The 26,762-nt window shown below is 44.9% G+C and overlaps 1 protein-coding gene across 2 annotated transcripts in view; it reads right to left on the reverse strand.

Annotated features, from left to right (window-relative positions):
* itsn1 (intersectin 1 (SH3 domain protein)) overlaps positions 1 to 26,762 on the reverse strand; it is a 93,031-nt gene that overhangs the window by 10,029 nt on the left and 56,240 nt on the right. For both annotated transcript variants that reach the window (XM_063211782.1, XM_063211781.1), the window contains 15 exons: positions 22,303 to 22,424; positions 21,658 to 21,899; positions 21,295 to 21,416; positions 18,534 to 18,638; positions 17,668 to 17,993; positions 17,008 to 17,236; positions 15,924 to 16,129; positions 15,227 to 15,309; positions 14,502 to 14,671; positions 13,773 to 13,818; positions 12,472 to 12,593; positions 11,636 to 11,759; positions 9,123 to 9,314; positions 1,117 to 1,238; positions 344 to 450 (listed from right to left, as the gene is read on the reverse strand). In XM_063211782.1, the coding sequence (XP_063067852.1) occupies positions 344 to 450; positions 1,117 to 1,238; positions 9,123 to 9,314; positions 11,636 to 11,759; positions 12,472 to 12,593; positions 13,773 to 13,818; positions 14,502 to 14,671; positions 15,227 to 15,309; positions 15,924 to 16,129; positions 17,008 to 17,236; positions 17,668 to 17,993; positions 18,534 to 18,638; positions 21,295 to 21,416; positions 21,658 to 21,899; positions 22,303 to 22,424 (2,318 nt within the window). The remainder of the gene's footprint in view (positions 1 to 343; positions 451 to 1,116; positions 1,239 to 9,122; positions 9,315 to 11,635; positions 11,760 to 12,471; positions 12,594 to 13,772; positions 13,819 to 14,501; positions 14,672 to 15,226; positions 15,310 to 15,923; positions 16,130 to 17,007; positions 17,237 to 17,667; positions 17,994 to 18,533; positions 18,639 to 21,294; positions 21,417 to 21,657; positions 21,900 to 22,302; positions 22,425 to 26,762) is intronic.

Below are 26,762 nucleotides of genomic sequence, written 5' to 3' on the forward strand. Positions count from 1 at the left end.
ATATCTTCAGCACACTGCATGCTTTGGCAAACAAATTTAGCAAATTTGTTGTGCCAATATACAGTAGCTCTTTGGAAAGTGAGAGTGAGAGCCATTGCACGTGGAGTTATGTAGTGTTAAGTACGGGCAATGGTGCAGTCCAGACAAAAGCGCAGAGAACATGAGTGAAGGCACGTGCGTGCGTGTGTGTGTGTGTGTGTGTATTTGTGCCGTACTTGAGCAGTTCGATGTTGTACACATCAAAGAAGGATTGTAGGTGTGTGTGAAGTTTTCTTTATGATATGAGGTATGTGTATAGTACATGGGACGTGTGTGTGTGTGTGTGTGTGTATTTGTGTCGTACTTGAGCAGTTTGATGTTGCACATGATGAGTTCTTTCCAGTTGACGAAGATCATGGCCACCTCCTTCTCTGTCAGCAGCTCTGACTCCAACAGGGGCTTCTGGAAGATCTGCACACACACACACAAATACAATCATATACATTGGTTTGCGGTGAGCTAATTTTTTGACGGACAGCGGTTTCCAATAATCAGAGGTTGAGTTGTGTGCAGCTGGGTTCGCGCAGCCAGGGGAAAACAAAAAATTAGAACCCTTGTATACAGTGGGAGGAAAAAGTTTGCAAACCCTTTCGAATTTCTTATAATTCAGTGTAAATGTGTCATACAACATGGTCATCTTCCCAAGAATAGCAAGATAGAAAGTCAAATGTTATCCGACTGAGGCCACTTATTCCATATCGTCCTCCACAATCTGAAGCGTAGAAATGAGTCCTTTTTCAGGCATGATGGTTGGCCCTGGTTCCCGCATATTTACAATGTGATGATTGTTTTAAAAATGATGCGGGAGAGTCCACTGACCTGTCAGTGACAGTCGTAACCAGGCCATAGAGGCTCAGGCATTACTAAGCAGGGTCAAAAGAGAAGTTGTTAGCCTGTTAGCAACTTCGGTAGTTGCCAATGGGGAAATGTATTGAAAACAACAAAGTAGCTAATGTAGTAAGCAACTTTGGTTTCGAGAAATGCAGCCCAGAAGTGTCATCAGTTTCTTCCTGCATGGCATCATGGGAAGAAGGAATAAGGTGGATAGGGGTGTGGGTGGGTTGCTATAGCCGTTACCTCGGTGACCAGCTGCAGGTCGTTGACGTAGTTCTCCTCGGTGACAATGAGCTCGTGGATGTAGCCCTGACGTTTACGCTCCATGGGGGCCAACATGTCAAGCAGGTGCAGGTCAGCACACCCTGAACACACACACACACACACACACACACACACACACACACGCGCACACGTCAACATGTGCCATTCACATGCCTATTAAACATACAAATCAGTTCAGTATTTCCTCCTGTATTGTATACACTAATTCTAGGAGTGATTAGCTCCTCTCAAACAGGTTTAATAGGCAGTCTCAGATTAAGTGCTTTACAGTAAGGAAACAATCCAAAAACGCTTTACCAACAATAAACAAAGGAAAAACAGTTGTAGCAATAATGGTACTCACCCAAATATGTCAACTTACAGTACACACTATTAGTAGTTCTTTTATGTAGAGCACAGACCATTTCTAGTTCTGTTACATAAAAACACTTTTAAACGACTATACCAGTAACCTTCAGCAGCCAACCAGCTAACATTTTAAAAGAAAACAATTTAGTGTTGAGGTGCAGGTTGATTTGAATATACTAGCTGGGAGAATTTTTCACTGGAGATTTCTATACATGGGTTCGCAGTGTTTGTAAACACGATGTTATGAGGAGGGGCAAGACACTGCCATGGCATCCAACCACGTGAGCTATTTTTTTTTGACCGACAGCGGTTTCCAACAATCAGAGGTTGAGTTGTGCGCAGCTAGGTTCGTGCAGCCAGGATAAAACAAAAATGTAGAACCCATGTATGGAGAGACACCTGATTCACACAGACTTCATAAATCCCCCAAAGAGGTCCCAATAGTTCCTTGCTGTGTCCTCTTGCTGGGGGGGCATTGCGCATCCAAATCCTACCGCTGCAAACAGTCCACAGGAAAGGTGGCCAGACTACCGTAGTGGAGCCAATCCTTTGGCGGAAATACATAGGATGGCTCGCGAGGCTAGTCTCCTCTCACCAGGGGGACCAAGTATGACATGAGCACAAGAATATGCCCAGCTCTACAACAGAAACAATTTTTAAAGTTTCAGTTGGAAAATGGAATTTGAGGGGGCAACACTAACACGGGAAAATTGGGTGGTTTGGACGTCCTCAGCAAATATAGGTTCCCAATTCACTTCCCAAACTTCACTTCTACAAAAGTCATGCAGGCACATACTCCCGTTACAGCCTAATAAAACACACAAAGGTGTCAAACCCAGGTTCAGAAGGTAAAAGCCCTGCCATACATTTTTTTTGAAAGCCCATTGGGAAACTCAAACTCCCATCGTCATTGTGACACAGCACAAAACTGTTCACTGCCTCACCCGTGCAAGGGGGCAGCCCTCAATGGCGCCCCTAGGGAGCAGTGCGGCGGAACGGTACCATGCTCAGGGTACCTCAGTCATGGAGGAGGATGGAGGAGAGCACTGGTTAATTACTTCCCCCACCAACCTGGCGGGTCGGGAGTCGAACCGGCAACCTTTGGGCTACAAGTCTGACACCCTAACCGCTTACCCATGACTGCCCTAATCACATTAGTTCTGAATCAGCTCATGATAACGAGTGCTCAAAAAGGCCAGTTTGCCTACTGGGTGTACTATAGATGGACAAAGACTTCTGTAGATTTCCTACTGAATCTTTGCATACTGTAGGTGAAAATCTGGAAAGCTACATTATGCACTTAAAATTTCAAATGCATCAGTTCATGCATAAAGAGCTTTCATGCTGATTGATGTGGTACATCTGATTTCATATGAAATTATGTACACATGCACTGCTTTCATATGAAATTTTGTACACATGCACTTTTTCATGTTAAGTCAGTCTTAGTACATCTGAATATTTGCATGAAAAGTTACTTGCGTAGCTTTTTTGTGCATAAGCAAGCTTTGTACCTGCCTGATTATCATTGATGCTCAAATCTCTTCGAGACTTGGTCTGACCAAGAGCATAACAATTAACATTTCCCAAACGGCATGTTTGACCCGCCTCCCTTAGTTTGCTTATGGTTGTTTGCTTCCCGACAGAGTGAAAGGAGCTCACATATTTTCGGGAATTCAGAAAGTACTTGCATTGCTCTTGACCTGACTAGTTGCAACGCTGAAGGTGTTTCGTCACTAGGAGGGCGCGGCCTGGCTAGCTTTGTACCGGTACTCGAGGCCCCTGAACTGAGTTTTTGACACCTCTGCGACACACACTCAGTCACAGCACAAACAGTGTAGCACACATTCATGTCGCCACATGGAGGGAAACAATGAAGAAACAGCAGTCTATATTTGCAATGGAGCTTTTTAATTGTTATACATGTCATTTTCTATAAAGACGGCATGACACCATTATTAAAGCTAGGAATCGTCTGTATATATTTTCAGCCTTTGTACATTCATTTACGATAAAATGCTTCAATAGTAAGAGAGTGCAATGGATAGGTTTTGGATTTTTGTTGTTGAGTTTAAAAAAAAAACAAAAAAACAAGCATTCTGTCTCCCGTCTTCACACAATATTATCAGATAGATAGATACCCTACAAGAAGCTCTTACAATGTTATTGTTTTGTGCTTCTCAAAAAAAAAAAAAATCCACGCCATCATCTCATGACATCACACCCCATGTTCTCACAATGCTGGGGAAAAGGGGGTGGGATTAATGACGTGACAGACAGACAGACAGTTCATCCAATCAAATCAGTGAGCAGCAAATTCCAATACTGTTAACATTGTGGAGCCAGTATAGCAGACCACAGAGCTAGAAATCAAAAACAGATAGGCTGATCGGCGCTACGAGAGCGTCAGGATCGGAGAGGAACATGAACATTTTGACATTAACGCCCAGATAGGCTTGAAAGATTAAAAATTAACAGTCCAAACTGAATTAAACCAATCAAACATAACAAATTACGGTACCAGTACATAACAGTTGTACTTTTAAATCCAATGTTAAATCCAATTTCACGCTTCTTCTTAGAGACTTTCAATCCTAAGGCAAAGTTGAGCGCTCCTACTGCACTTGGTTCAATGCTCAGTTAACACTGTGTACAAGAAAACACCAGTCTTTAGTTGTTCACTTTCTATTTGTAAACATTTATTATTCATGAGTACATATAATATATAATATGATTGGGTTAGGGTATTAAAATTGTTTCTTGTTTCTAGTAACATTCCTTAACTTTCATGCTGATTTGAACATGATGCAAGTCAAAGGATTCACTGGAAGGGGTAGCTAAGGCTGTTCAAGCTTTCAAAACATTCTGGCACCAAGGATGGGAAAAAAACAGTAAAATCCAGGGTATATGGCTACACAGGCCATAAACCAGTCGTCGATTTTGGTCTATTCTGCATCTATGCGGGCCTTCTTTGCGTGTATGTGTGTGTAATATTTGTTGTATGATTATGTGTGCTGTGTGCGTTTAGGGGGAGGGCGTACATAAACGTCCATAGATATTAAAACACTATCGGCGATAAGATTGCTTTTACTTTCAATATAAAAATAGACTAGCCACTGCAAGGTGACCTGGGATATATATTTATATATATTGCTCCTTCCAACACTTTCATTAAACGACAATAAAGGACAGAAAAGGTCAACCGTAGGTGCAGAGGGTGTAAACCAGTGGAATTTCTCAACAACGGAGAGAAAAGGCTGAGCCCAGCTACTTCAAAAGGAAAGGAGAACAAAACATAAACAGACAAAAAAAAGACATCATAATATTATAATAACGTAAGCGTTAGCCACCATGCTAAGCCTAGTTTCTGACTAGCTTAAGCCAGGTCATTAAAGGCAGACTCAAGTCAAGTCATCAAAGGCAATTCCCCTCCCAATACAGAAGGGGGCCCAGTTGAGCGTTGAGTCTGCTGTTAAAAGAGCAACCAAGTGCCCCACACCATAGATATGAACACTAGATGACATGTTTAGCCTTAGATATGCGCTCTTTACAAAGAGTGTGTTACAATATGCAACCTTGCCTCCTCCACTTGTGCTTATGGCCTCGCCCCACCTCCTGGCCCCTCCTCTGTGGAGAAAACGATAAAGTTTCCCAGCTGTCAGCCTAGCCACAACAACTTTTGAGAGACTGTTTTTCATTCACCATCCCAATTGCAAATGCGAAGAAGGCTTTACAATTGATCTTTTGCAAGATATTGAAATATAATTCTGTGGTCAGTGATGTCATCATGACATATTACTTCCTGGTACGAGGAGACAAGCACAAGTGGAGGAGGCAAGGTCTCACATTGTAACGCACTCATAAAGTGACGTGTCCTTTCAGTCCTTTCGCGGATTTCACCAAAGAGTATCCAATGACAAGTACATCCAATAATTCTAAGGGAAATTACTAATTCGATACTCCTTGGTGAACTCCACGAGAAATGGGCGTTACTCGTCCTAGCAAGGCTAGGACACTTCACTTTGAGAAATACCCACCAACACTAGATGGATGCCATGTTAGTTCAACCTTTTGGCATGGCTCAACCATGGGCGCCACCATCTTGGGCCAGTATCCAAGGGTTTTCCATAAAATGTCACCGACAGGGAAATCTGCGGATCACCTTGTCACAGGTTAATGGCAACGCTAAACGTGGCAACGATCAGACTTGAACCGTTCCTTCCAATACAAAGGAGTGATCAAGGACGGCGTCTAGTGTTCATATCAAATGGTTAGTGCCCCACACTTGAGAATCAACATAACAATCTTACAACTGGCAGGCATTGCCAGGTGCCACCCTGACCTCTCCCAGTCCCATACACTGAAAGTAAAGTGTGCCTCTGTGTGTGCATTTCTGTTTGTGTACATCTGTAGTACTGCACGCAGCCTAATTCCTTGTACCGTTCTCCCTACACCAGTGGCAGTTGTGCAGTTATTTGGTTTTATACAACATCAATCTGCATCCCAAACACACACTATTAAATCATAATTACAAAAAAATAACACCTAGCACAAAAACACGGAGGAAAAAAAAAAAAAAAAAAAACAGAACACATGAACACCTATTTATTCAATGCTTGGTATGACAATGGAGGAGAAAAAATAATTAAAGAAACAACGTGAAGACAGGCATGTGACTGGGTAAATGGAGACGTCCTATCCTGCGCACTGTCTTTGCAGCGCCTACTACACAGTAGGCACTCTGCAGAAGTAGCAGCATAGGAGGAATGGGAGGGACAGGTGGTGGAGGGAGGGGTATCTACATGTCACTCATGCCTAAATCAACCAATGAACTGCCCCCGTGCATCTTACAAGGACTTCCTATTGGTCAGGTGAGTGGGTGGGTGGGTGGGTAGGGGGCTACACTGCTATGACATTGGTCAAAAGGGCCCTGGGCGGTCTGGCACAGGAATAGTGGGTCATTCTGTGGAGCTGTGTAAGGGGAGGGACCAGAGTTGGAAAGGGGGTAGGGTCAGAGAAGGGACATAAAGTCAGGAAATTGCAGGAGGGAGGAGGGTGGGGACATCTATACAGGCATTTTTTTTATGGCGAGCCATCTGGCACAGTGCTCAATGCTGAGTGATCTTTTCAGCGTTCAGTTTGAGGTTTTTTTGTGTGTGTGAAATGGCGAAAAAAATGATCACAGAAAGCCACAAAAGGACCCACTATCCAAGCCCCTCAACAGTCCACCAGTATCATTCATGCGTATAATCAAGAAGGGATGAGATTCAATTATACTCAAGACAAGAAAAACAAACTCCATCCAATGTGAATTCTTGTTTGTTTTCTCTTTTTTTGTTGTTGCTGTCTATTTGTTTTCTTTTTTCTTTAACAGAGAATGCTGCCTGGTCTTTTTTTTTGGCGTGCATCTACTTGAATACTGAGTTGAATACAAAAAAGAAAGAAAAATATGCTGCTGTTTATTTTTCATTCATAGTTTTTTTTTGTTTTGTTCTTTTTTTTTGTCTGCAGTGCTCGTCTTCTAGCCACGAGGGCAAGGTGGCAGTCTCATGAACCCTCTGTAGGGGGCGCCATCTCCCATCTTCCCTCCCGCGGCGCAGGGCGCAGGGTGCGGGGCGCGGGGCAGTGACTAGGGGATAGTGGGTCTCTTTGAGGACTTTCAATCAGGGCAGAGTGGGAGGATATGGGCAACAAATGAGTTCCTAGAGAGAGGAGAACACAGCACATAAGCCAAAAAAATAAACGAACGGCGGAACAAACTAGAGGGATTTTTTAAGAAGACAAAAACACAACAAAAAACAAAAAACAACAAAAAAAGGAGGGAGGTAGGGCAGGTAAAATGTAAAGAAGGCATTAAAGGAAAGGGGGTGAAAATAGGAGAAGGGAAAGAAAAGTAAAAAGTACTAAAAGGATAAAAGAAAGGACGAGGAGAAAACACAATGTGCAACTTGACAAGCTAAGAAGAAGAGCTACATGATCTAGCAGACATGTTGAACATGACAACACGACATGCAAGGCAAGGAGATGACAACACTGGAGGTGTGCTATGATGACTCGGGACATGCTCTACAACATGAAGAGGGTGGGGCATCAGAGAAAGACGGGAGGGAGGGAGCGGAGGGTAAGGCTGGATTGAGACGGTAGCAGTGGGAATGAAGGAGTAGACTTGTTAGTGCGGTGGGAAGAGAAGAGGAGAGGGGAAGGGAAGGGGCCCCAGACAATCTTGAGGTCTTAGTAACTGTAGGATTACATGTGAGAGTGGCTGGGAGAGCTAGCTGAACTCAACAGAACTCACTAAGGGCCTGACTCTTTGACCCACCTAACCTAAAACCTCTCAGTGCCTCCGTCTTGGTTCTTGATGTCACTCCTTACAACAAAGCCCTAAAGCTAATAAAAACAGGCGTATGAGCGGCACGCTTTTTCGCATTTCAGTATGCAGGAAGTAAAACAAACAAAACTAAACCAACCAAAAGTACCAAAAAAAAAACCAAAACAAAAAAACAAAACCACAAAACACGAACCAAACAAAGAGAAAGGAAGTGGGATTAGTGTGTGAGTGTGTGTTGCAAACAGAACAGAGAGCGAGCAAGCGGAAGAAAGAGGAAACAATAGGATGTGTCAGCAGAGGGGAAGAGAGGAGAAGAAGAGAGGAGGTGAAGAGAAGAGAGGAGGTGAAGAGAAGAGAGGAGAGGATTAGCCTGGCTATCGTGACTGCAAGTCAGTCTCATCAAGACTTTAGTCTGGCCAGGCACACCATCTACAACATTGCATATTCCTCCAGAAACAGGGAACCAATCAATTTTGAGCATTCCCAAATGTTCAATGGGGCGTGTTTAAGGCAATGACACACCTGCTCAGTTAACAGGCGAGTGAAGGAATGGGTGGTCTAATCAATTTAAGATTCAACTAGTAGCAGAGAGGCGTTTCATGAACCCCTGCTAGCCACCAGGCTTGTACGAAATTCTGAATTGAAATTCAAAGTAATGCCATAATACGAACACTAGGTGGTGGTGGAAGCAGCCCAACAGGTGCCGGGAATAGTAGACACATACTGATAAATATACAGCACCATCTAGTGTTCCCATTTTGTCATTAGCTTGAATTTCTTTGAATTTAATCTACACCACCCATTGAAAGTGCATAGAACACCACCACGTAGTGTTCATACTATGGCATTACTGTGAATTTCAATTAATTTCTGGGAATTTCAATTTGGAATTTCGTACAAGTCTGCTAGCCACACCCTTTGCAGCTCCCGCGGGGAAATGTTGAAGATGGTTTGCCCTGGCAGACTTGCATTCGCGATAGCCAAGCTAGGAGAGGATAGGGAGCCGAGAAGAACAGAGTAGAGCAGAGCAGAGCACTCGCACTACTGGCTGGGGACTGTGTCAGTGGTGAGAGGAGAGAGGAACAGAGAGGAGGAGAGGAGAGAGCTTAGGAAAGAAGAGGAGAGAGGAGAGGGTAGGAAGGGTCATAGAGAAGAGAAGAGAAGAATAGAGAAATAGAGGAGCAGATTAGAGTAGAGGAGTAATTTAGAGTAGAGTAGAGTAGAGTAGAGTAGAGTGAGGTAGAGTCTGAGTAGAGTACAGTACAGTAGATTAGAGTGGAGTACTCACACTGCTGGCTGGGGTCGGTGTCGGTGGTGAGCTTGACGTAGTTTGACGGGAAGAGGCCGACGGAGCCGTTCAGTTCCCCCTTCCACCAGTCGGGATCCTCACGACTCAGTACGTTGATCACCTGACCCTTGCCGAACGGAAGCTCGTCATCATTCTGGGCCGTGTAGTCGTACATGCCAATCACCTGACACACTGTGGAGAGGGCGTGAGAAAGAAACACACAAGAGGCACACGCACGCGTGCATGAGGTTAAGAACCACTGCACTATTTGACCAGTATATAGTTGTTATTTTACCGTATGTGACCATGGATAAACGATTACGATCTCAGCAGAGAGTACGCTGATGTTGGTCATAATAACTGCATACGGCCAAATGTAGAGCAAAGTTTCAGAGTTATAACTGTTTTTTAAGTCTCAAGCTTACTACTGATTAAGGACACAGACCACAGCATGGCTGAGCTTAAAGGCCACTTCAGTCAATTTCAATATGCTGTTGCATTGGTCGCGCTACCCTTGACTTGTCAGTCCCCAGTGATGCCACATTTTTGGGCTCAGCCCTTTCCGAGATAATGAGCTATTCTAATGGGGGCAGCGATTGTTAACATTTAAAAAAAAAAAATGAACATAGGCCTACTCTTAATATTTTCCCAAAAGGTACCACTGTTTGCTAGTTGTCTGCTGATGTTGCATAACCTTTTGGATGTTTTTGGAAATAAATAAAAATGTTTTTTTATGGAACGTAAACAAGCAGCTGCCCCTATTACAATGACCAGGATCTCGGAGAAGGCTGAAGAAGGGAAAAAAAACCCTCTGGTACTGACAAGTCCAGGGTACTGTGATCTGCATATTGAAATTGACTGAAATTATCCATTGAAGTGGGTAGTTTGGGTGTGTGTGAAAGTGAAAGATCGTACAAACAGGCACCTAGGGTGAATAATTTGGGTGTGTGCATACTAGAGATGCACCGAAATGAAAATGTATGGCCAAAACCGAAACCAAATAATAACTAGACTGCCTGTGCAGTCGCCTTCGACTGCTTAAGGTATATCCCCGAAACGCGACGCTTCCAGTCCCCCATCATTCCTACCACTCCCGTCCACCATTTCGTAAACGTATATACAGACGTGACATGACGCGCATAGGCTTAAAACCAAACGACTATTGTGAAAATGAAGCAAAAAATGGGGCAAATGGTAATACTGTTTTAATGGTTCAGTGGATATACCACATTAGGTACAGTGTAATAACCAGTGTAACAATATTTAATACAATGTAATTTTTTTACTTACATCATATGTTTGTGCGTAAGTGGTATTACATGGTATTGCATATTGTTACACTGGTATTACACTATATTACATGGTATTGCATACTGTTACACTCGTTACTACACTGTACCTGATATTGCATATTGTTACACTGGTATTACACTAGTATTAAATGGTATTAAATATTGTTACATTGGTTATTACACTGTACCTAATATGGTAGATTCACTGAAATGGTGAACCATTAAAATAATGTGTTACCGGGCAAATCAATCCACCCAGTCAGAAGTTATGTGCCAAATGAAAATTCCGCCATTTTGAAAGTGTTGTCTTCCAAACTCGAATCAGTTCATGAACCTACCCTAGAGCATTCACACACAAAATCTGGGACAAATCCATCCAACCGGTCAGTAGTTATGGGCCAAACAATAATTCGGCCATCTTGAATTCAGCCATCTTGAAAGTGTTGACCTCCAAACTCGAATCAGTTCATGAACCTACCCTAGAGCATTCACACACCAAATCTGGGACAAATCCATCCACCAGGTCAGAAGTTATGGACCAAACAAAAATTCGGCCATCTTGAATTCAGCCATCTTGAAAGTGTTGACCTCCCAACTCGACTCAGTTCATGAACCTACCCTAGAGCATTCACACACCAAATCTGGGACAAATCCATCCACCCGGTCAGAAGTTATGGACCAAACAAAAATTCGGCCATCTTGAATTCAGCCATTTTGAAAGTGTTGACCTCCAAACTCGAATCAGTTCATGAACCTGTCCTGGAGCATTCACCCAAAAAATCTGGGACAAATCCAAACATCCGTTCAAAAGTTATCGCGTTAACACGAAAGACCTTACGCGGCGGACGCGGCGGCGGACGCGGCGGACGCGGACGCGGCGGCGGCGCACGCAAAACCATTACATCCCCGACGCTCCGCGTTTCGGGGATATAATTAATCACTTGGCCGAATACCGAAACCGAATATTACAGTTCAGTTTAAAGTTATCAAAAGTTAGGTTTTTCACTATTTTTAAATACTGCTTAAATCTATAGCTTACAATAAATGTTTAGACATGTTTTTTAAAGAAAATAAATGTTTATTTGAAAGTCTTCAAATATTGAAGTAGAACTGAAATTAGCTCCATTAATGCCCACTTTCTATTCGGCCACTCAATTGGCTTTCGGACGAATTTTAGGTGCACCTCTAGTGCATACAGTATATGAGTAAGAGTGTAAAAACCTGCGGTTGGCGTAGGTAGTTTTGGCGGCGTGGGCTCCGTGGGCGTGGTCTTATTGGTGCTGGGGCTCAGCAGCTTGACGTAATTGGCCGGAAACCAACCAATCTGGCGCTTCTTACCCCTCGCCTGGTGGAGAAAAAACAAGATGAAGTGAAAAAACAACAAACAACCCTACTCTCTACACAAACAACCTCTCCCAACGAGACACAGAAAACAGAAAGAATTGAGTTCCATTTCGTTTCTCCTGACCGCCAGAGGCGATGCTTTCAGCATATTGATGTCCATCGCACCAACGCACCCCATGTAGAGACAGCCACACTCCCCTTCCTATCAGCCCACAAGGTTCTTGCTGCACGCACGCAAGCACACACGTACTCACTCAGTCACGCACGCACGCACGCACTCAGTCACGCACGCACTCAGTCACTCACTTACACCAGGGGTGGAACTTGAAAATGTTCCCCACCAGTCACTGTGGCCTGTAGATTCTAAAATCTGCCAGTCACCATTTATACCAGTTCATATTCAACCGTTCCAAACATTGTAAGGCCAAGTAAGATCATTTTCTGATCAATAGTTTTGTTTCAGAGGTCATAAATTACAGTTATTGTGATGCCAATAACCAATTTGCTTAAACCTTTGATGTTGGATGCTGCGTATGATTCAGCATTAACCTGGGCGCCTGTAGAAAAATTTCACTCGGCAAGGTGATGGGTGGATTGACATATTTCACCCGCCAAATGCCAAATTCACCCGTCATTGCCAGGTGGACGTGTGCTTATTTCCATCCCCGTCTCACACGCAAGCACGCACGCACACACCCCTGTGTGTTACGCACCTGTAACTCGCCTTCCCACCAGCCCCCGGGGTTCTTCTTGCGTATGAGGATGAGTTGTCCTGGGGCCAGAGTCAGCTGCTCCGCCCCCGTGGCCGTGTAGGGCGCTATGACCTGGGCAATCTCTGGCAGACAGGCAGGCAGAGGGGAGGGAGAGAAACTGGCTCACTTTATTTATTTCACGGTGCAATTTTCTATGTTTGTCATTAGGGCTGTAACGATACACTCAACTCACGATTCGGTTCGTATCAAGATACTTGACCTACGGTTCGATACACCCCACCCCAAAAATGTATCTTTTTGATGATCGTTTATATGGAATACAAGAGGTTATTAATAATGTTCATTTATTGTTTTAGTTTAAAAAGTAAAAATTACATTGATATGAAGCTTGGAGGCACCATGACATCATATCATGTTGTTTTCTGGTCTGAATAGGAACTGAGCGTTGAAAGGGCATATCACGATACTGTCTTCTTGTATCACTATACAGTATCGTGACTCTGCACATCACGATTTCTCGATTCGATACAATATCGTTACAGCCCTATTTGTCATATACCGTGGATCAGTGCCCATGTGCTATGACCTGGTAAAGATGAAGATGCTTACGCTTTATGTATGTGAAGTATGTTCTATTTTACTGTATTTAGTTAAGTCATATTAACATGCAACACTGTGGGTCAGCTGTGAGTTAGTTGCTGTGTGAAGCCAGGCTCAAACTACACGACTAGCGATTGTATGTCCGATTTTGGCGTCGGGGTGCACTGCACACTAGAAGAGAATCGCAACTGTCAATCTTATCGCTGCTCGCAGCCACCGAGACAATGCCCGACGTTCTATTTCCAGTCGCAAATATCAAACACTGTTTGATTTCTACGATTTGCGATCGGCGACTCTTTGAGCTGCCAAAGTTTTATCTTAGAATGTCGCACACGACGAGGAAATCTTTCCCGGCAATCGCTTGCGGTGGTCGTGGGGGGTAACATTCCACCGATTGTCGTAAGGGGGGTTTTCAACCGAGAATCGGCGCGATAGTCGTGTAGTTTGAGCCAGGCTTAAGGCGCTATGACCTGTGCTGTCTATGGCCGGGGCCGATGGACAGGCAAGGATCGGGGAAGAAGATGGATGGTCAATGGATGGTCTATATCAGTGTGCACAGTGGTAATTTGTTATTTTTGGAGAAAGCTATTTTTATATTAATCTAGTTGAAATGCACATTAGTTTGATTGTTTCATTACAGCACATGTAGTGCAGTGGTTGATGTGGGCTAATGACGGATGAGTGATCATTTGGGTGGCTACCTGGCTTCTTTCCCAGGCTTCCAGTTTTCCCTGCGGTTCCCAAACCCTGCAGAAAAAGAGGACCGTGAATGCAGCCAGGTAATTATTAGATACTTATTTTAGACAGATTAAAGGTACACTGTGCAGGAAATGGTCAAAAAAGGTACTGCAACTATGCTGCTCATTGAAACTGGGCTGCCTATTGCTACATTTGATCATTTCATGAAAGTTTACTTATAGGTAATAAACTAATATTTTCTAGTATGGGCCAAGTACAGTCATCGTTGCAGCTAAAAATGGATATTTCTGGAAATGCAAAATGGGGGACCATGGAAAAGATCCCCCTCTTCATGTATGAAAAGTGCAATTTTTCCAGTCATAATGAATACTTAGAATTTGATGGTGGTGGGAAGTTTTCATAATAAAGGTAACATTAGTGAATGGGCAGCATGAATTCTGGAAATAAACAACTACAAATCTTACACAGTGTACCTTTAAGACAATTCTACAGGATCTCCTTTTTAGATATCCAGGATATGAGTATACCAAAAAGGATGAAGGTATATAGCTCCCCCAACTGAGAGGGCTCAGTGCAGAAATTCTACCAAACAGTTAATGGTTGATGTTTTTCTATTGCCGTTTAGGTGATACACATGCTCAAAATCTCACATTTTTAAATGTTATTTATTATTTTATTTAGCAGACAAAAGGCACACGCTACCACATAAACTGTGCGGCACGCAAACTTACGTCACATTCCTTGGGCTTAACATAATTGGAGGGGAAGACCCCCGTCCTCCCGCCCACCACTCCCGTCCACCAATCGCCTTCCTTCTTGGTAACAGTGATAAGATCTCCCTGCTGGAACGTCAGGTCTCCCTGCTCCGAGCTCTCGTACGTATACATGGCTATGTACTCTGCTGAGAACGGAGAAACACACACACATACACACTTCAGAACAGAAACTACCCATCATACATACAACGAGGCTATGTACGTACTCTCTCTGTGTGTATGTGTGTGTGTGTGTGTGTGTGTGTGTGTGTGTGTGTTTATCCTTTCAACAGAGTTTTAAAAGAACAAATAAAAGCATTTAAATTATAGTATACACATGTATGGTTTGTGTTCTCGTATGTGTACATGGCTATGTGCTCTGCTGACACACACTTTAACCCATTGATGCCTGATGCTGCGTTGCGCAACATTCAGGCTCATGAGATTCGAGACAACTTAATTAAAAATCTCTGTTTGAGATGCATGAACACATTCTAATGAAAGATGAGGGTCTTAGGCGTTTAAATGCAACTTAATGCATTTTTTTTCTGTGCTTCAGAAGCGGAGATATTTAGGTTTTTATAGGCTGAGGGCAGCTTTTCTTAAAAAGGGCTCAGGCATTCAGCACCCTTTTTCCCAGGTGTCTTAGGCGTCAATGGGTTAATACAATGTGTGTGTGCATGTGTTGTATTGTGTATTACCTTCTCCGAGCTCTAGAGATTTGCTGGGGGTGGGGCTGGGTCTCTTCACACTGGGCGGACTGTCCGAAGAGCCAGACTCAATACTGTAAAGAAACACACACGCACACATGAGATGTTAAAGTACAATCCTCGTCTCAAAATTCATATTTCTGGTATTCCATTCCCCAACTCCTCCACTGCCTCCTCACCTGCTGGACTTGCATAAGGATATGGACATCCACTAGGACTTGGGGGCTCTCTCCCCTCAAACAAAACGTAATTTCAAACTTCTGAGATAGCCCTGTTGCTACATAGACTTTTTACAATTAAGTACCCTTGACTTGACTTGACTCCTCTATCCCCTCATGTATCCTCACCTGATAGGACTTGCGTTCGGGTCCGGATATGAGCTTCAAGTCAGACTTGTGGGTCTCTCCCCCCGCCCCCCACAACTCATCTATCCCCTCATGCCCCTCATGGGGCAGCTGTAGCCTAGTGGTTAGAGAGTTGGTCTTTCAATCTAGGGGTTGACAGTTCGAATCCCCCCTGACCTCTCCCTACATCTCCATCCACGGCTGAAGTGACCTTGAGCAAGGCATATAACCCCACATTGCTCCAGGAACTGTAACCAATACCCTGAAAATAATAGTTGTAAGTCGCTTTGAATAAATGAAAGCGTCAGGTATGTGTAATGTAATGAAATGTAATGTATCCTCACCTGATGGACTTGCGTACGGGTCCGGATATGAGCTTGACGTAGGACTTGGGGAACCAGCCCCGTTGGCCCTGCACCTCCCCAAACCACCACATGTCCTGCTGCTCCAGCACCGTGATCACCTCGTTCTTGTTGAAGTTCAGGTGGTTGTCCTTCTTGGCCCGCCACGGGTACAGGGCCTGAGCCTGCAAACCCTCCACCTTTTCACCCTGGGAGGTGGGGACAGATAACAAAACACACAATGTAAGAACCTGTGTGTGTGTGTGTGTGTGTGTGTGTGTGTGTGTGTGTGTGTGTGTGTGTGTGTGTGTGTGTGTGTGTGTGTGTGTGTGTGTGTGTGTGTGTGTGTGTGTGTGTGTGTCCGTCCCTTTTGGCCCGGCACGGGTACATAGCCTGGGCTTTCTTCTCACCCTGGAGGAGTAAGCGCATGCAAGTGTGTAGCTGCAAGACCTAGAGATGATAGATAACAACACCACCATTCATTTAACCCATTGATGCCCAAGGCACCTGCAAAAAAGGGTGCTGAATTTCTGAGTCCTTTTTAAGAAAAGCTGCCCTCAGCCTATAAAAACCTAAATATCTCAGCTTCTGAAGCACATATGCACTGAGTTGCATTTAAATGCTAAGACCCTCATCTTTCATTAGAATGTGTTCATTCATCTCAAACAAACAGAGATTTTTAATTAAGTTGTCTCAAATCTCATGAGCCTTAATGTTGCATAATGCAGCTCCAGGCGCCAGGGCCAATGTTGCGCAATGCAACATCAGGCATCTATGAGTTAAGAGTGCTTTCCATAGGAAAAGGTACTGCAAATGTGCTATCTAGTCTATGAATTATAAACCTGTGCCTGTGCGTGTGTCCTAACACGGGTGAGGGAGGGAGATGAGCCGAGAATGTGGCGGGGGTTAAAGGCTGAGTGCTGGCATAAGGGCACAGAATAGGGGCTAGGGGCTTAATGTCTTAATGTCTGTGTCTGTAGCTCTGTGTGTGTGTGTGTGTGTGTGTGTGTGTGTGTGTGTGTGTGTGTGTGTGTGTGTATGCGCGTGTGTGCGTGCGTGCCTGCCTGCCTCTGCCTCTGTACGCTACCTGTCCTAGTACGGGTGAGGGTGATGAGCCGCTGAGCGTGGCGGGTGTGAAGGCTGAGCGCTGGCGTAGGGGCCCACTGCTGCTGGGGACTGACAGGCTAGGCTGGGGGGGCTGAGGAGGGGCTGCTGCTGCTGCTGCTGCAGGGCTGGGGGTGGGGGTGGGGGCCGCCTGCGAGGGCCACGCATCCCAGCCATCACTCTCCTGCTTCTCACACGAGTTGGAGGGCCACCTGCAGACAGGCAGACAGACAGACAGACAGACAGACAGACAGACAGACAGACAGACAGACAGACAGACAGGCGCACGCACACACAGAAACATTAATCATGAGGCCATAACCAAGGGCCGAATTAGTCCTGCTATGACCATCTGCAGAGAGAGACACACATTGATTTTCACATTTTCTTCCCATGGCTGGACACAAATAATAGTCACCACAGATTCTGAGAAGTTCTGAGTTGTTTTGAGTTGTTCTGAGCAGTTTCTAAGCTATGCAATGATGATAATTGGATTATATTTGAAAATATTTCATGTCATGTGAAGATTATCATTCATCCATGCGACTTATATACCAACATGCGACTTATCAGTATAGCTTCTTCACAGTGCTTTTGCTCATCCTAGCGATCGGGAACACAGTAGTTTCTGAGTGGCACTCACGTGGTGCTGAAGTCGGCCCAGTTGTTGGCATTGGAAGACGAAGAGGAGGAGGAGGAGGGGGCGGTGGCGGCGGCGGCAGCAGGGGGGGCAGCAGCGCCTACCGGAGGGGCGGCGGGGGGTGGGGGGGCGACGGCCGACGGCACCGCGCCCGCCTCCGAGGGGAACAGGTCCTGGGGCTGGATAGCGGGTGGAGTGGGAGTCGGGGTGGGGGCGGAGGATATGGGAGTGGTGGAGGATGTGGGTGTGGCCATCTGGGCGTTGTTGGGGCCCATCCTAGGGCCTGGGGCGCAGGCAGTGGCTGCTGTGGCACGTAGAGGGAGTGGCACCTGAAACAGGTCGAAAACAGGTAAAACATTTTAGAGAAAGTGCGCTCAACTCCCAACTGTTTCTTAAAAGGTCTTTGGGTACGAGCAAACAGCAGAGTTCATGTGTAGTAAAAAAGCCACCCTCCCGGGTGCAATTCTTGCAGTTTTAATCTACTGGGATAAGCATGACAGACAGACGTCTTAACGCTGAAGAAGGCTTTGGCCAAAAAGTCTGTCTGTCATGCTAACCCAGTAGATTAAAACTGCAAGAATTACACCCGAGAATGCGGCTCTTTTGTTACTAAACAAAAACAGGTAAAAGTACTAAACAAGGGCAAATAGCAATCCAGTCATCCAGTAATAGTGTCAGCTAGTGTGAACAGCAATGTGAAGTGTAAAGTGTTTTTTTTTTCTGTTGTAATTGATGTTGTTGCTGTTGTTTGATACGCCTGTCTGTGTCCCATGTCTGGTGCCAGCTTTTTGTGGGGTAAATACAATTGCTCCACAGGGGCAATAAAGTTCTAAGAAACAAACAAACAACAATGTAACTAACTAACTAACCTCGGATTCGGGAATCTTCTCTGCGTAGTTGGCGGGGAACCAGCCGGTCTTGCTCTTGAGCTCTCCACCCAGCCAACCGGGCTCGCCTGTCTGGGACTCATCCACCTGTTGTGGGGGAACTGGCGGTTAGACTGGGGACGCGGCACATGCATGTAGCCAAGGGGAGAGAAGTTGCTTGCCAAACCTGTGCAAAATGTGCAATGAAAGGAGGATTGCTGCAGCAACTCCAATGTGATGTTTAAATTTTATCCACTATATAGGTGCAAGATTATGGTTTCGACAAGGTGTCTCTGATGATGTGAAAGTTAAAATAGGGTGGACTGTTCCTTTAAACATCCACATCAGAGTTCCTCCTTTCAGTGCTTCTGGTTGATGCACCGGACTGTGAGGTATAGAAACGTAGACTTCTCACTTGCCGGCCACTGTGGCTAGTGGTTTTCCCGAGTCACTAGCCATCCAGCTATTCTACTAGCCAAAAATTTGATTTTTTTTATCATCATGTTGTATCTAACCTCCGAAGATGCGGTGCTTAAAGCAAGAAGATGAGTGCATGGGTTTCTACATTGAAATAAAGCAAACAAATAGAAACTGAGTAAAACTGATCTTTTTCTTGAACTTAAATACGAACAATTGATACACAGGGGGCAACGTGCAGAATATACACTATTCTGATATGTCATACCATAGAATAAGCTACCTGTCAAATTGGCTAGTGACACTGAAATTGTTACCAGCCACAGCCAAGTTTTTACCAGCATTTGGCTGGTTGGCAGGTGCCAGTGTCAAGCCCTGGTGTAGAGGTCAACGCACACGTTTGCAGCCCCAGAGGTCTGTGTTCAAACTAAGCCTAGAAGGGCTGGGCAACTCTCCTTCCCCTTTGCTACAATGCAACACAATTTAAATAGTTAAATGTATGCAGTATATGGCAGTACAACAGCATAGCATTCTTAGTGATAAATGGGGTGCAACAAAATCAAAGAGGTGATGTAATGCCCATAAAATACTGAACAAAAAAAACGTTTTAAATGAAATGATAACATATTCCATGTGAGATTGCCATATGTAAACGTGGACTGTGTTCCATTTCACCTACTCGACAACCGATAATGCCCTCGTTAAGATACAATTCAAAAATCGGTCAAAATGAAGTAAATGTAGTGTTGATATCCAGATGTAAAACTGGGTGCACCAATGAGAGGTCTCTAATTGGCAGAGGAGGGCATTCTCCAAAATAGGGTTTGATGACAGATGAAGAAACATTACTCGTAAAAAATAAACAAATTACAAGAAATTAGTAGTTACATTTGAGACAAAATGGAACACAGTGCTGGACTTTTGGATGGCAGCTTCAGCTTTCTCTTAAGTAGCAGAACCAAAACACGAGCACATGGACCAACACAGAGGCATACACAAGGCAATGGGAGCAAGCAACACATGACGATGCTAGAGGAAATATCTGGCAATTAGCCTATAGAGAACACCCATCTTCACAGTCAAACTTCATCTCATCTACAACACCCACCCCCCCCACCCCTTCCTACCCTACTCTTTGCTATTAAAGGAAATAAAGGCAGGAAGCAGTTTAATGGAGGGTTTGAACTGTACCTCAAACCTGGTGTCTCAAAAGTCTAGGTAAGCAAGCAGTATTATGCAGACGTACTGCTGATAGGCAAACAATACGTCCTGATATAACACTAACGCCAAAGAGGTTGGATTAATAAAGAGGAATCAAAACACACCCACCCAATGCAAAAGAGTGTGCTCAAGTTGGGTCTCCTAAGGGGGGCGTTCTCCCCTCCTTCTTCTATTTTTGAAGTGTTTGCACAAGAAGTGCGCTACCGCCATCTACAGCGCTAAGGGGACTCCATTTATTCTCAACTTCAGGATACCAGAATGACGTATCTCTGTCTATAAGATCTCTGCTAACACTGTGCTTCCAGGAGGAGGGATCAATACCAACTTTGAACCAATGGGAACAAGTGGAATGCAGCGGTATGAAGATGCGATTGGATGGATGGGAGGGGAGGGAGGGCATCAGCCTGCACTACTTACCCACTCCCCCTTCACCTTGACGGCGACAGCAAGAGAGAGCCAGGAGGTTAGCAACAGAGAGAGTAGAGTATAGAGTATAGAGTAGAGTAGAGTAGAGCAATACAGTCAGCAATACAATCATTGGTACGGTTAGTCAGAGGAGAGGGTAGAGTTTGGTACATACATAGACACGCAGACACACACAGAATACCGGTACATGCATACAGACACAGAGACACAGAGACACACACACACACACAGTGTCCACAAACGCACAGTCCACACTCACACAGTGTTAGGAGACAAACTTATAGTGTAGAGCAGTGTACAGTACAGTAGTGTACAGTAGTGCAGTGCAGTGCAGTGCAGTGCAGTGCAGTGCAGTGCAGTGTAGTGTAGTGTAGAGTAGAGTAGAGGAGTGTACAGTACAGTAGTGTAGTTTAGAGTAGAGTAGTGTAGTGTAGAGTAGTGTAAAGTAGAGTAGAGTAGAGTAGAGTAGCGTGCAGTAGTGTAGAGTACAGTAGAGCAGTGTAGAGTAGAGTAGTGTAGAGCAGCAGAGTGTACAGTACAGTAGTGTAGAGTAGAGTAGAGTAGCGTACAGTACAGTACAGTAGTGTAGAGTAGAGTAGCGTACAGTACAGTAGTGTAGTGTAGTGTAGAGTAGTTTTATTGAGGTGCCAAGCAGCCTTCTCATAATAGACATTGCATTGTGCAGGCGTGTGTTCCTCACCACCACGATGTCTCCAGGCTGTATGGTGATCTCGTCGTGGCTGCGGGCGTCAAAGGGGTACAATGCTCTGTAGTACACCACCTTCACCTTCTCCTGCAGGGAGCTCACTGAGGGAGCCTTATCTGAAACACACACACACACATAGCTGTTCACAGAAAAGCACTCACTCACTCACCCACCCTCCCTCTACCGGTACATAAACTCACGCACACAACACAGAGACATTTGTGTCTTGCTCATTCACACCGGTTTTGTACACACACACACACGCGCACACACACACACGCACGCACACACACGCACGCACACGCACGCGCACGCGCACGCACACGCACACACACGCACACACACACACACACACACCTAGCGTGGGCCAGGGTGCTTGTCCCAGTATTTTGGCCTGTGGCTGGGGCATGAAGAGCTGGCTGATCTGGTCTGGCTGCGGCTGCGGCGGAGCGTCCTGCAGGGGGGCGGCCATCGGCATCGTCATCGTCTCCTCCTCGCTGGCGGCACTCACGCTACTCAGCCACGTCTGGGCAGCAGGCGGAGGGGTGGGGGTTGGCACCGGAGACGGCACCCCCTCGTCCGTGCCCGTGCCAGACAACCTTGTGGAGTTCAAAGGTGAAAGGTCAAACAGAAGGAAGGATGCAAAGTGCGTTTCGGATTTTAACCCCTTTACACAGAGACTCTGTTAGTCACCAGAACCCGTCAACAGAATTGTAATGACCAAGTCTTAATCTGTTACTTAAGGCTCTTGGTACCGTCATAGCAATGTTGTTAGGATGTAGTTGAGTCTTTTCAGCCAATGAGTGAACAGTGTTGAGTCTTGAGAGTGGAACCGTTCATTGGACAATATGGACAAACACACACGACACACAGATACACACTCCACACAAACACACACACACGACTGGTCGTCACCTGGACTCTGAGAGCTCTAAAGCAATATGGACAAACACACACGACACACAGATACACACACCACACACACACATGATTGGTCGTCACCTGGACTCTGAGAGCTCTACTGATTTCCTGTCGATGGAGGGCTGCATGTCGCCTCCTAGGGGCTCCTTGTGGTATTGCTGCTGCTGCTGTTGCTGCTGCTTGACGTGGATCTCCCTGAGCTCCTGCAATACAACATGGGATACAGGAGGACAGGTGAGGGGGGAGGCCAGGGGGGAGGGGGTGGGAGAGCGCAGGGGTCAAGGGGGCAGAGGAATAGGCAGGGCTGGACTGGGGGGAGAAATAGAGCCCGGGCACTTTTGGCTAAAGGGGCCCCTTATAATTAGCGAGAGAGAGAGAACTGACTCACCAGGGGGCCCGCACCCTCGTGGGCTCCTATTTTCCGAAATGTAAAAAAATTCTGAAAATAGGGGCCCACGAGGGTGCGGGGCCCACCGGGAAATGCCCAGTATGCCAGAGGGCCAGTCCAGCCCTGGGAGCAGGGGAGCTGTTGCTGCTCATGGTGACGCCTCACTCACATTCACAACACGCACACACGCAGTCTCCATCACTCATACACGTACTCTCCTACACACGCCTGTGCACATACACACGCCTGTGCACATACACACGCCTGTGCACATACACACGCCTGTGCACATACACACGCCTGTGCAATGCGTGCTAACCTGTTGCCTTGCAAGCGCCTCCTCAAAACAAAAAGGATTATTCACTCTTGAACATCTATTGCTCTTACTCATTTACTAGGCAGAAAAACAATATCTGTATTTGTGTGCGTGTGCGTGTGCGTACAAACAGTACGTCTTTCTACCTGTGTAACTACTAGGGTAGTCATGATTGCTGTGTACGTATTTTACAATAGTCATCTCACAAAGTGTGATATCTTAGCAGCCCAAGTTAAGTTGAGCATAACTTGGAACTTGGTCAACAAACGCTTTTCGACACAGGCTGGCAGGTAGTGTGCTCAGTGATCATATTCCAATCTATTCCATCTATTACAATGTATTTATTTATTTTGTAACTTGTGCTACCTCTTGTCCAGAGCATCTTTGGAAAAAAAGAGATTTCTAATCTAAAATAAAAATAAAAGGTGAAATTAAAGTTTGAGACACACTTGCATGGAACGCGGTGTGACTGACAGCTGGCCTGGCACAGGGAGCCTGCAGCAAAGGATGCTGGGAAGGCTAGCCACTGTCGTCACGGAAACCAAGCTCACACAACAAGCAGCGTTAGATATCGCTCTACTGTAGAGTGTTGATCATGATGGTTAGTTAATGTACGCGTGCGTGTGTGTGTGTGTCAGAGACTGATTTTGGCACCACACAACACTGATTTTTGGTTATTAAGAAACACATCCACCAGCACACCTCTCAATGAGTGAAAAATAAAGGATTTTCCACACTCGACAAACCAATTTGCAAAAACATGTCATGCATGTGTTTGCGACCTTGTTAATAGACTAATGTAATTAAATTAGGAGTATAAAACAAGGTTGTTTTGGCTGGGACTTCTGATACACACCGACCAGACACAACAAGAAGGTAGTGTACTATTCATTATGGAGCTGAGGTAATGATCTGGGGTCATTTGGAACATTTTTAGATCACTTTTAACATCCAAACGTTTTTGCAAGTTTAGATTGGGGACTTATGAGACATGTCAGAGAGAGAGAGAGAGAGAGAGAGAGAGAGAGAGAGAGAGAGAGAGAGAGAGAGAGAGAGAGAGAGAGAGAGAGAGAGAGAGAGAGAGGGGAGAGAAAAGACAGCCTGGGCAGATAGAAAGAGAAATATGGATAGATGGCAGTACTGGGAATTATCGTCTGCAATATCTTACCCCCATCCCCCTACTACCACCTCACACAGACAACAAGCACACAAAGAACAACCATACACACATAACCCACACTCACAAAACCAGAGGACAGTGCACACCTCAAAGCTGCAGGCATGAAGAAGTGCCAACTATAATAGTTAGCTACAGTTAGAGTGCAGACAAATACACACAAGTGCCCACAAACTCCACGACACGCACGCGCATTCACATTAAGATGTACACACGCCAAATTGACAAAACCCACACCGAGCTGAAAAACCAAAGCTGGTCCACACTTAGAAGTGCATACACACTGTTAGAACTCATGAACCGGATTGGTTATCTTCATCGTCAACATCACCATCATCATGAAAGCTAGCTGTGTGAGTAAGAGACCATTTCAGAAATACAGCGGATTGCAACTCTACAAAAATAAGAATAATGGACCTGCTGTGGCCAACCGGTGGTGCGCTAGCCTGCCATGCAGCTGACCCGAGTTCGATTCCCAGTCAGGGTCCTTTGCCGACCCCTCCCCGTCTCTCTCCCAATTCCCTTCCTGTCCACCTCTCATACTGTCATATCAAATAAAGTTAAAAAAAAATAAAAATAAAATACAAATCTTAAAAAATAATAATAATAATTAAAAAAATAAGAATAATGAGCAACATTGGGGCGGCCAGACTGGGCAATTGCCTGGGGCGGCCCCATGGCGAAACCCTAGCCTGAAAGAACATTGTAAAATGGACGATGATCACTACTAACATCTTATGTCCAGGCTATTACCAAAATACTGCAATACTAACTTGGTACCTGCGTTTTTGTCATGAGCAGGTTATAAGCATTTTTTCACCGATATGGTGACTTTATTTCCCCCGTCAAGGGGCACTGGTGGGGGTGTCGCACGGGCTGCAAATCATTGTAGGATCGCCACTATGAGCTACGACCTGTCTGCCTGCTAACGTTTAACAAGGAGGACACAAGATGGAGTCTATCTATACCATGACTGATAACACTGCAATACTGATAATGCTGTGTCCTAGTGGTTAGGGAGGTGGTCTTAAAGGGGTATGCCACTATTTTGGGGCTTAATACAGTTAAAATCGTTGGCTGGGGTTTATAAAGGTGGTAAAGTGTCTTATTTTTCATGTTAAGCGTTGTCTTGCTTTAAGACAAGTGAAAAGAGGGAATATGCTACACGGATCCATTGACTTTCACTAGCTTAGCGACATATTCCCTCTTTTAACTCTTTTAAGCAAGACAACGCTTAACATGAAAAATAAGACACTTTACCACCTTCATAAACCCTGGCCAAAGATTTTAACTGTATTAAGCCCCAAAATAGTGGCATACCCCTTTCAAGTGATACTGTCCAATTTTTGGAAATAAGCTTATTGTACACCTCGAGTTAAATGATTGGGTTTTACCTTTCTCCTGTACTTCCAAAAGTTCTCTGAGTATGTCACAAAGTTTATCTTCAAGCTAGCAGTTAACATTGAGTCTTATGAGACCAGTTAGCCGCCAGCTAACCCATAAAACCCATTCTTTCAACTCAAGGAGAGGTGTAAAATAAGCTTATTTCCAAAAATAGGACAGTATCACTATCAGAGCGTTGCAGGTTCGAATTCCACCCTTTCCTCTCCCTACACCTCCATCTATGGCTGAAGTGCCATTGAACAAGGCACCTACAGTAAAGCACCTCAGCTAAGTGTAATGTGATCTGTAATGTAATTGATTAGGTCACTCATGTCCAATGCCTACGTAACTCACATAATTTATTCAATTGTGTGACCAGTCAGTTAGTGTAACTGCACAAAAAAAGACTATAGCCGCTTGACTTAAAATACCAAAGCAAAGTAACTGAATTACAAATACCATTTTGCATATATTATTCTTTCCCCTCTGATTATAAGGAACAGCTAACAGCAAATTAAATGGAACAAAATTAGCCGAAGAGCACATCAGCTACTGCTGTCGTGTGCTAATAAACATGTCTAGTATTGGCGACATGAAATAGCACCTGGGCTAAGTACAACGTGATAAGTAAAAAAACAAAAACAAAGCAAAACAAAAACCTATAGATCTCCTAGACCAGTGGTTTTCAAAGTGGGGGCCGCGGCAGGTTGGCAGGAAAAGTATCGCAAAACAAAATGAATTATTGAATAAACTATATAATAACTAACGTCAACCAAAATAAACCAAAAATAACCTAAGCATTATTCCTATTATGCAAGTACAGCATTATAATAATCTATTGCATCTCTGAACATTACTTCGATTATTGCACGACCCACATAAGGGGGGCCTTCACCAGAATCTACTGGTATATAGGGGGCCTTGTCATGGTAAAGTTTGGGAACCCCTGACCTAGACCAGAAATGATCTGAATGAAACCAATTAACACGCAAACAAGTCCACCACATCCAGGTTCATGCGAATGCAGAGATGAGAGAGCGAGCGGACAGGACAGGGCCACACTGAGACAGTCTACACTAGAGGGTGTGTAGCTATAGGCTGAGAAGGTGTGGGGCTGGGGTGGGGGGTGAAGGGATGTCGGCCCTGAAGCAGACCCTTCTCACCATCTCAACAGATGCTACAGACAGCAAACGGGGATGGCATTGGAAGGCGTTTGGGACGGGTTGGGTGAGAGCATTTTGGGGTAGCGTAGCTTGGGGCAGTGGGTGGGTGGGTGG

This window comes from Engraulis encrasicolus, chromosome 12, assembly GCF_034702125.1.
Source record: "Engraulis encrasicolus isolate BLACKSEA-1 chromosome 12, IST_EnEncr_1.0, whole genome shotgun sequence".
Taxonomy (NCBI): Eukaryota; Metazoa; Chordata; class Actinopteri; order Clupeiformes; family Engraulidae; genus Engraulis; species Engraulis encrasicolus.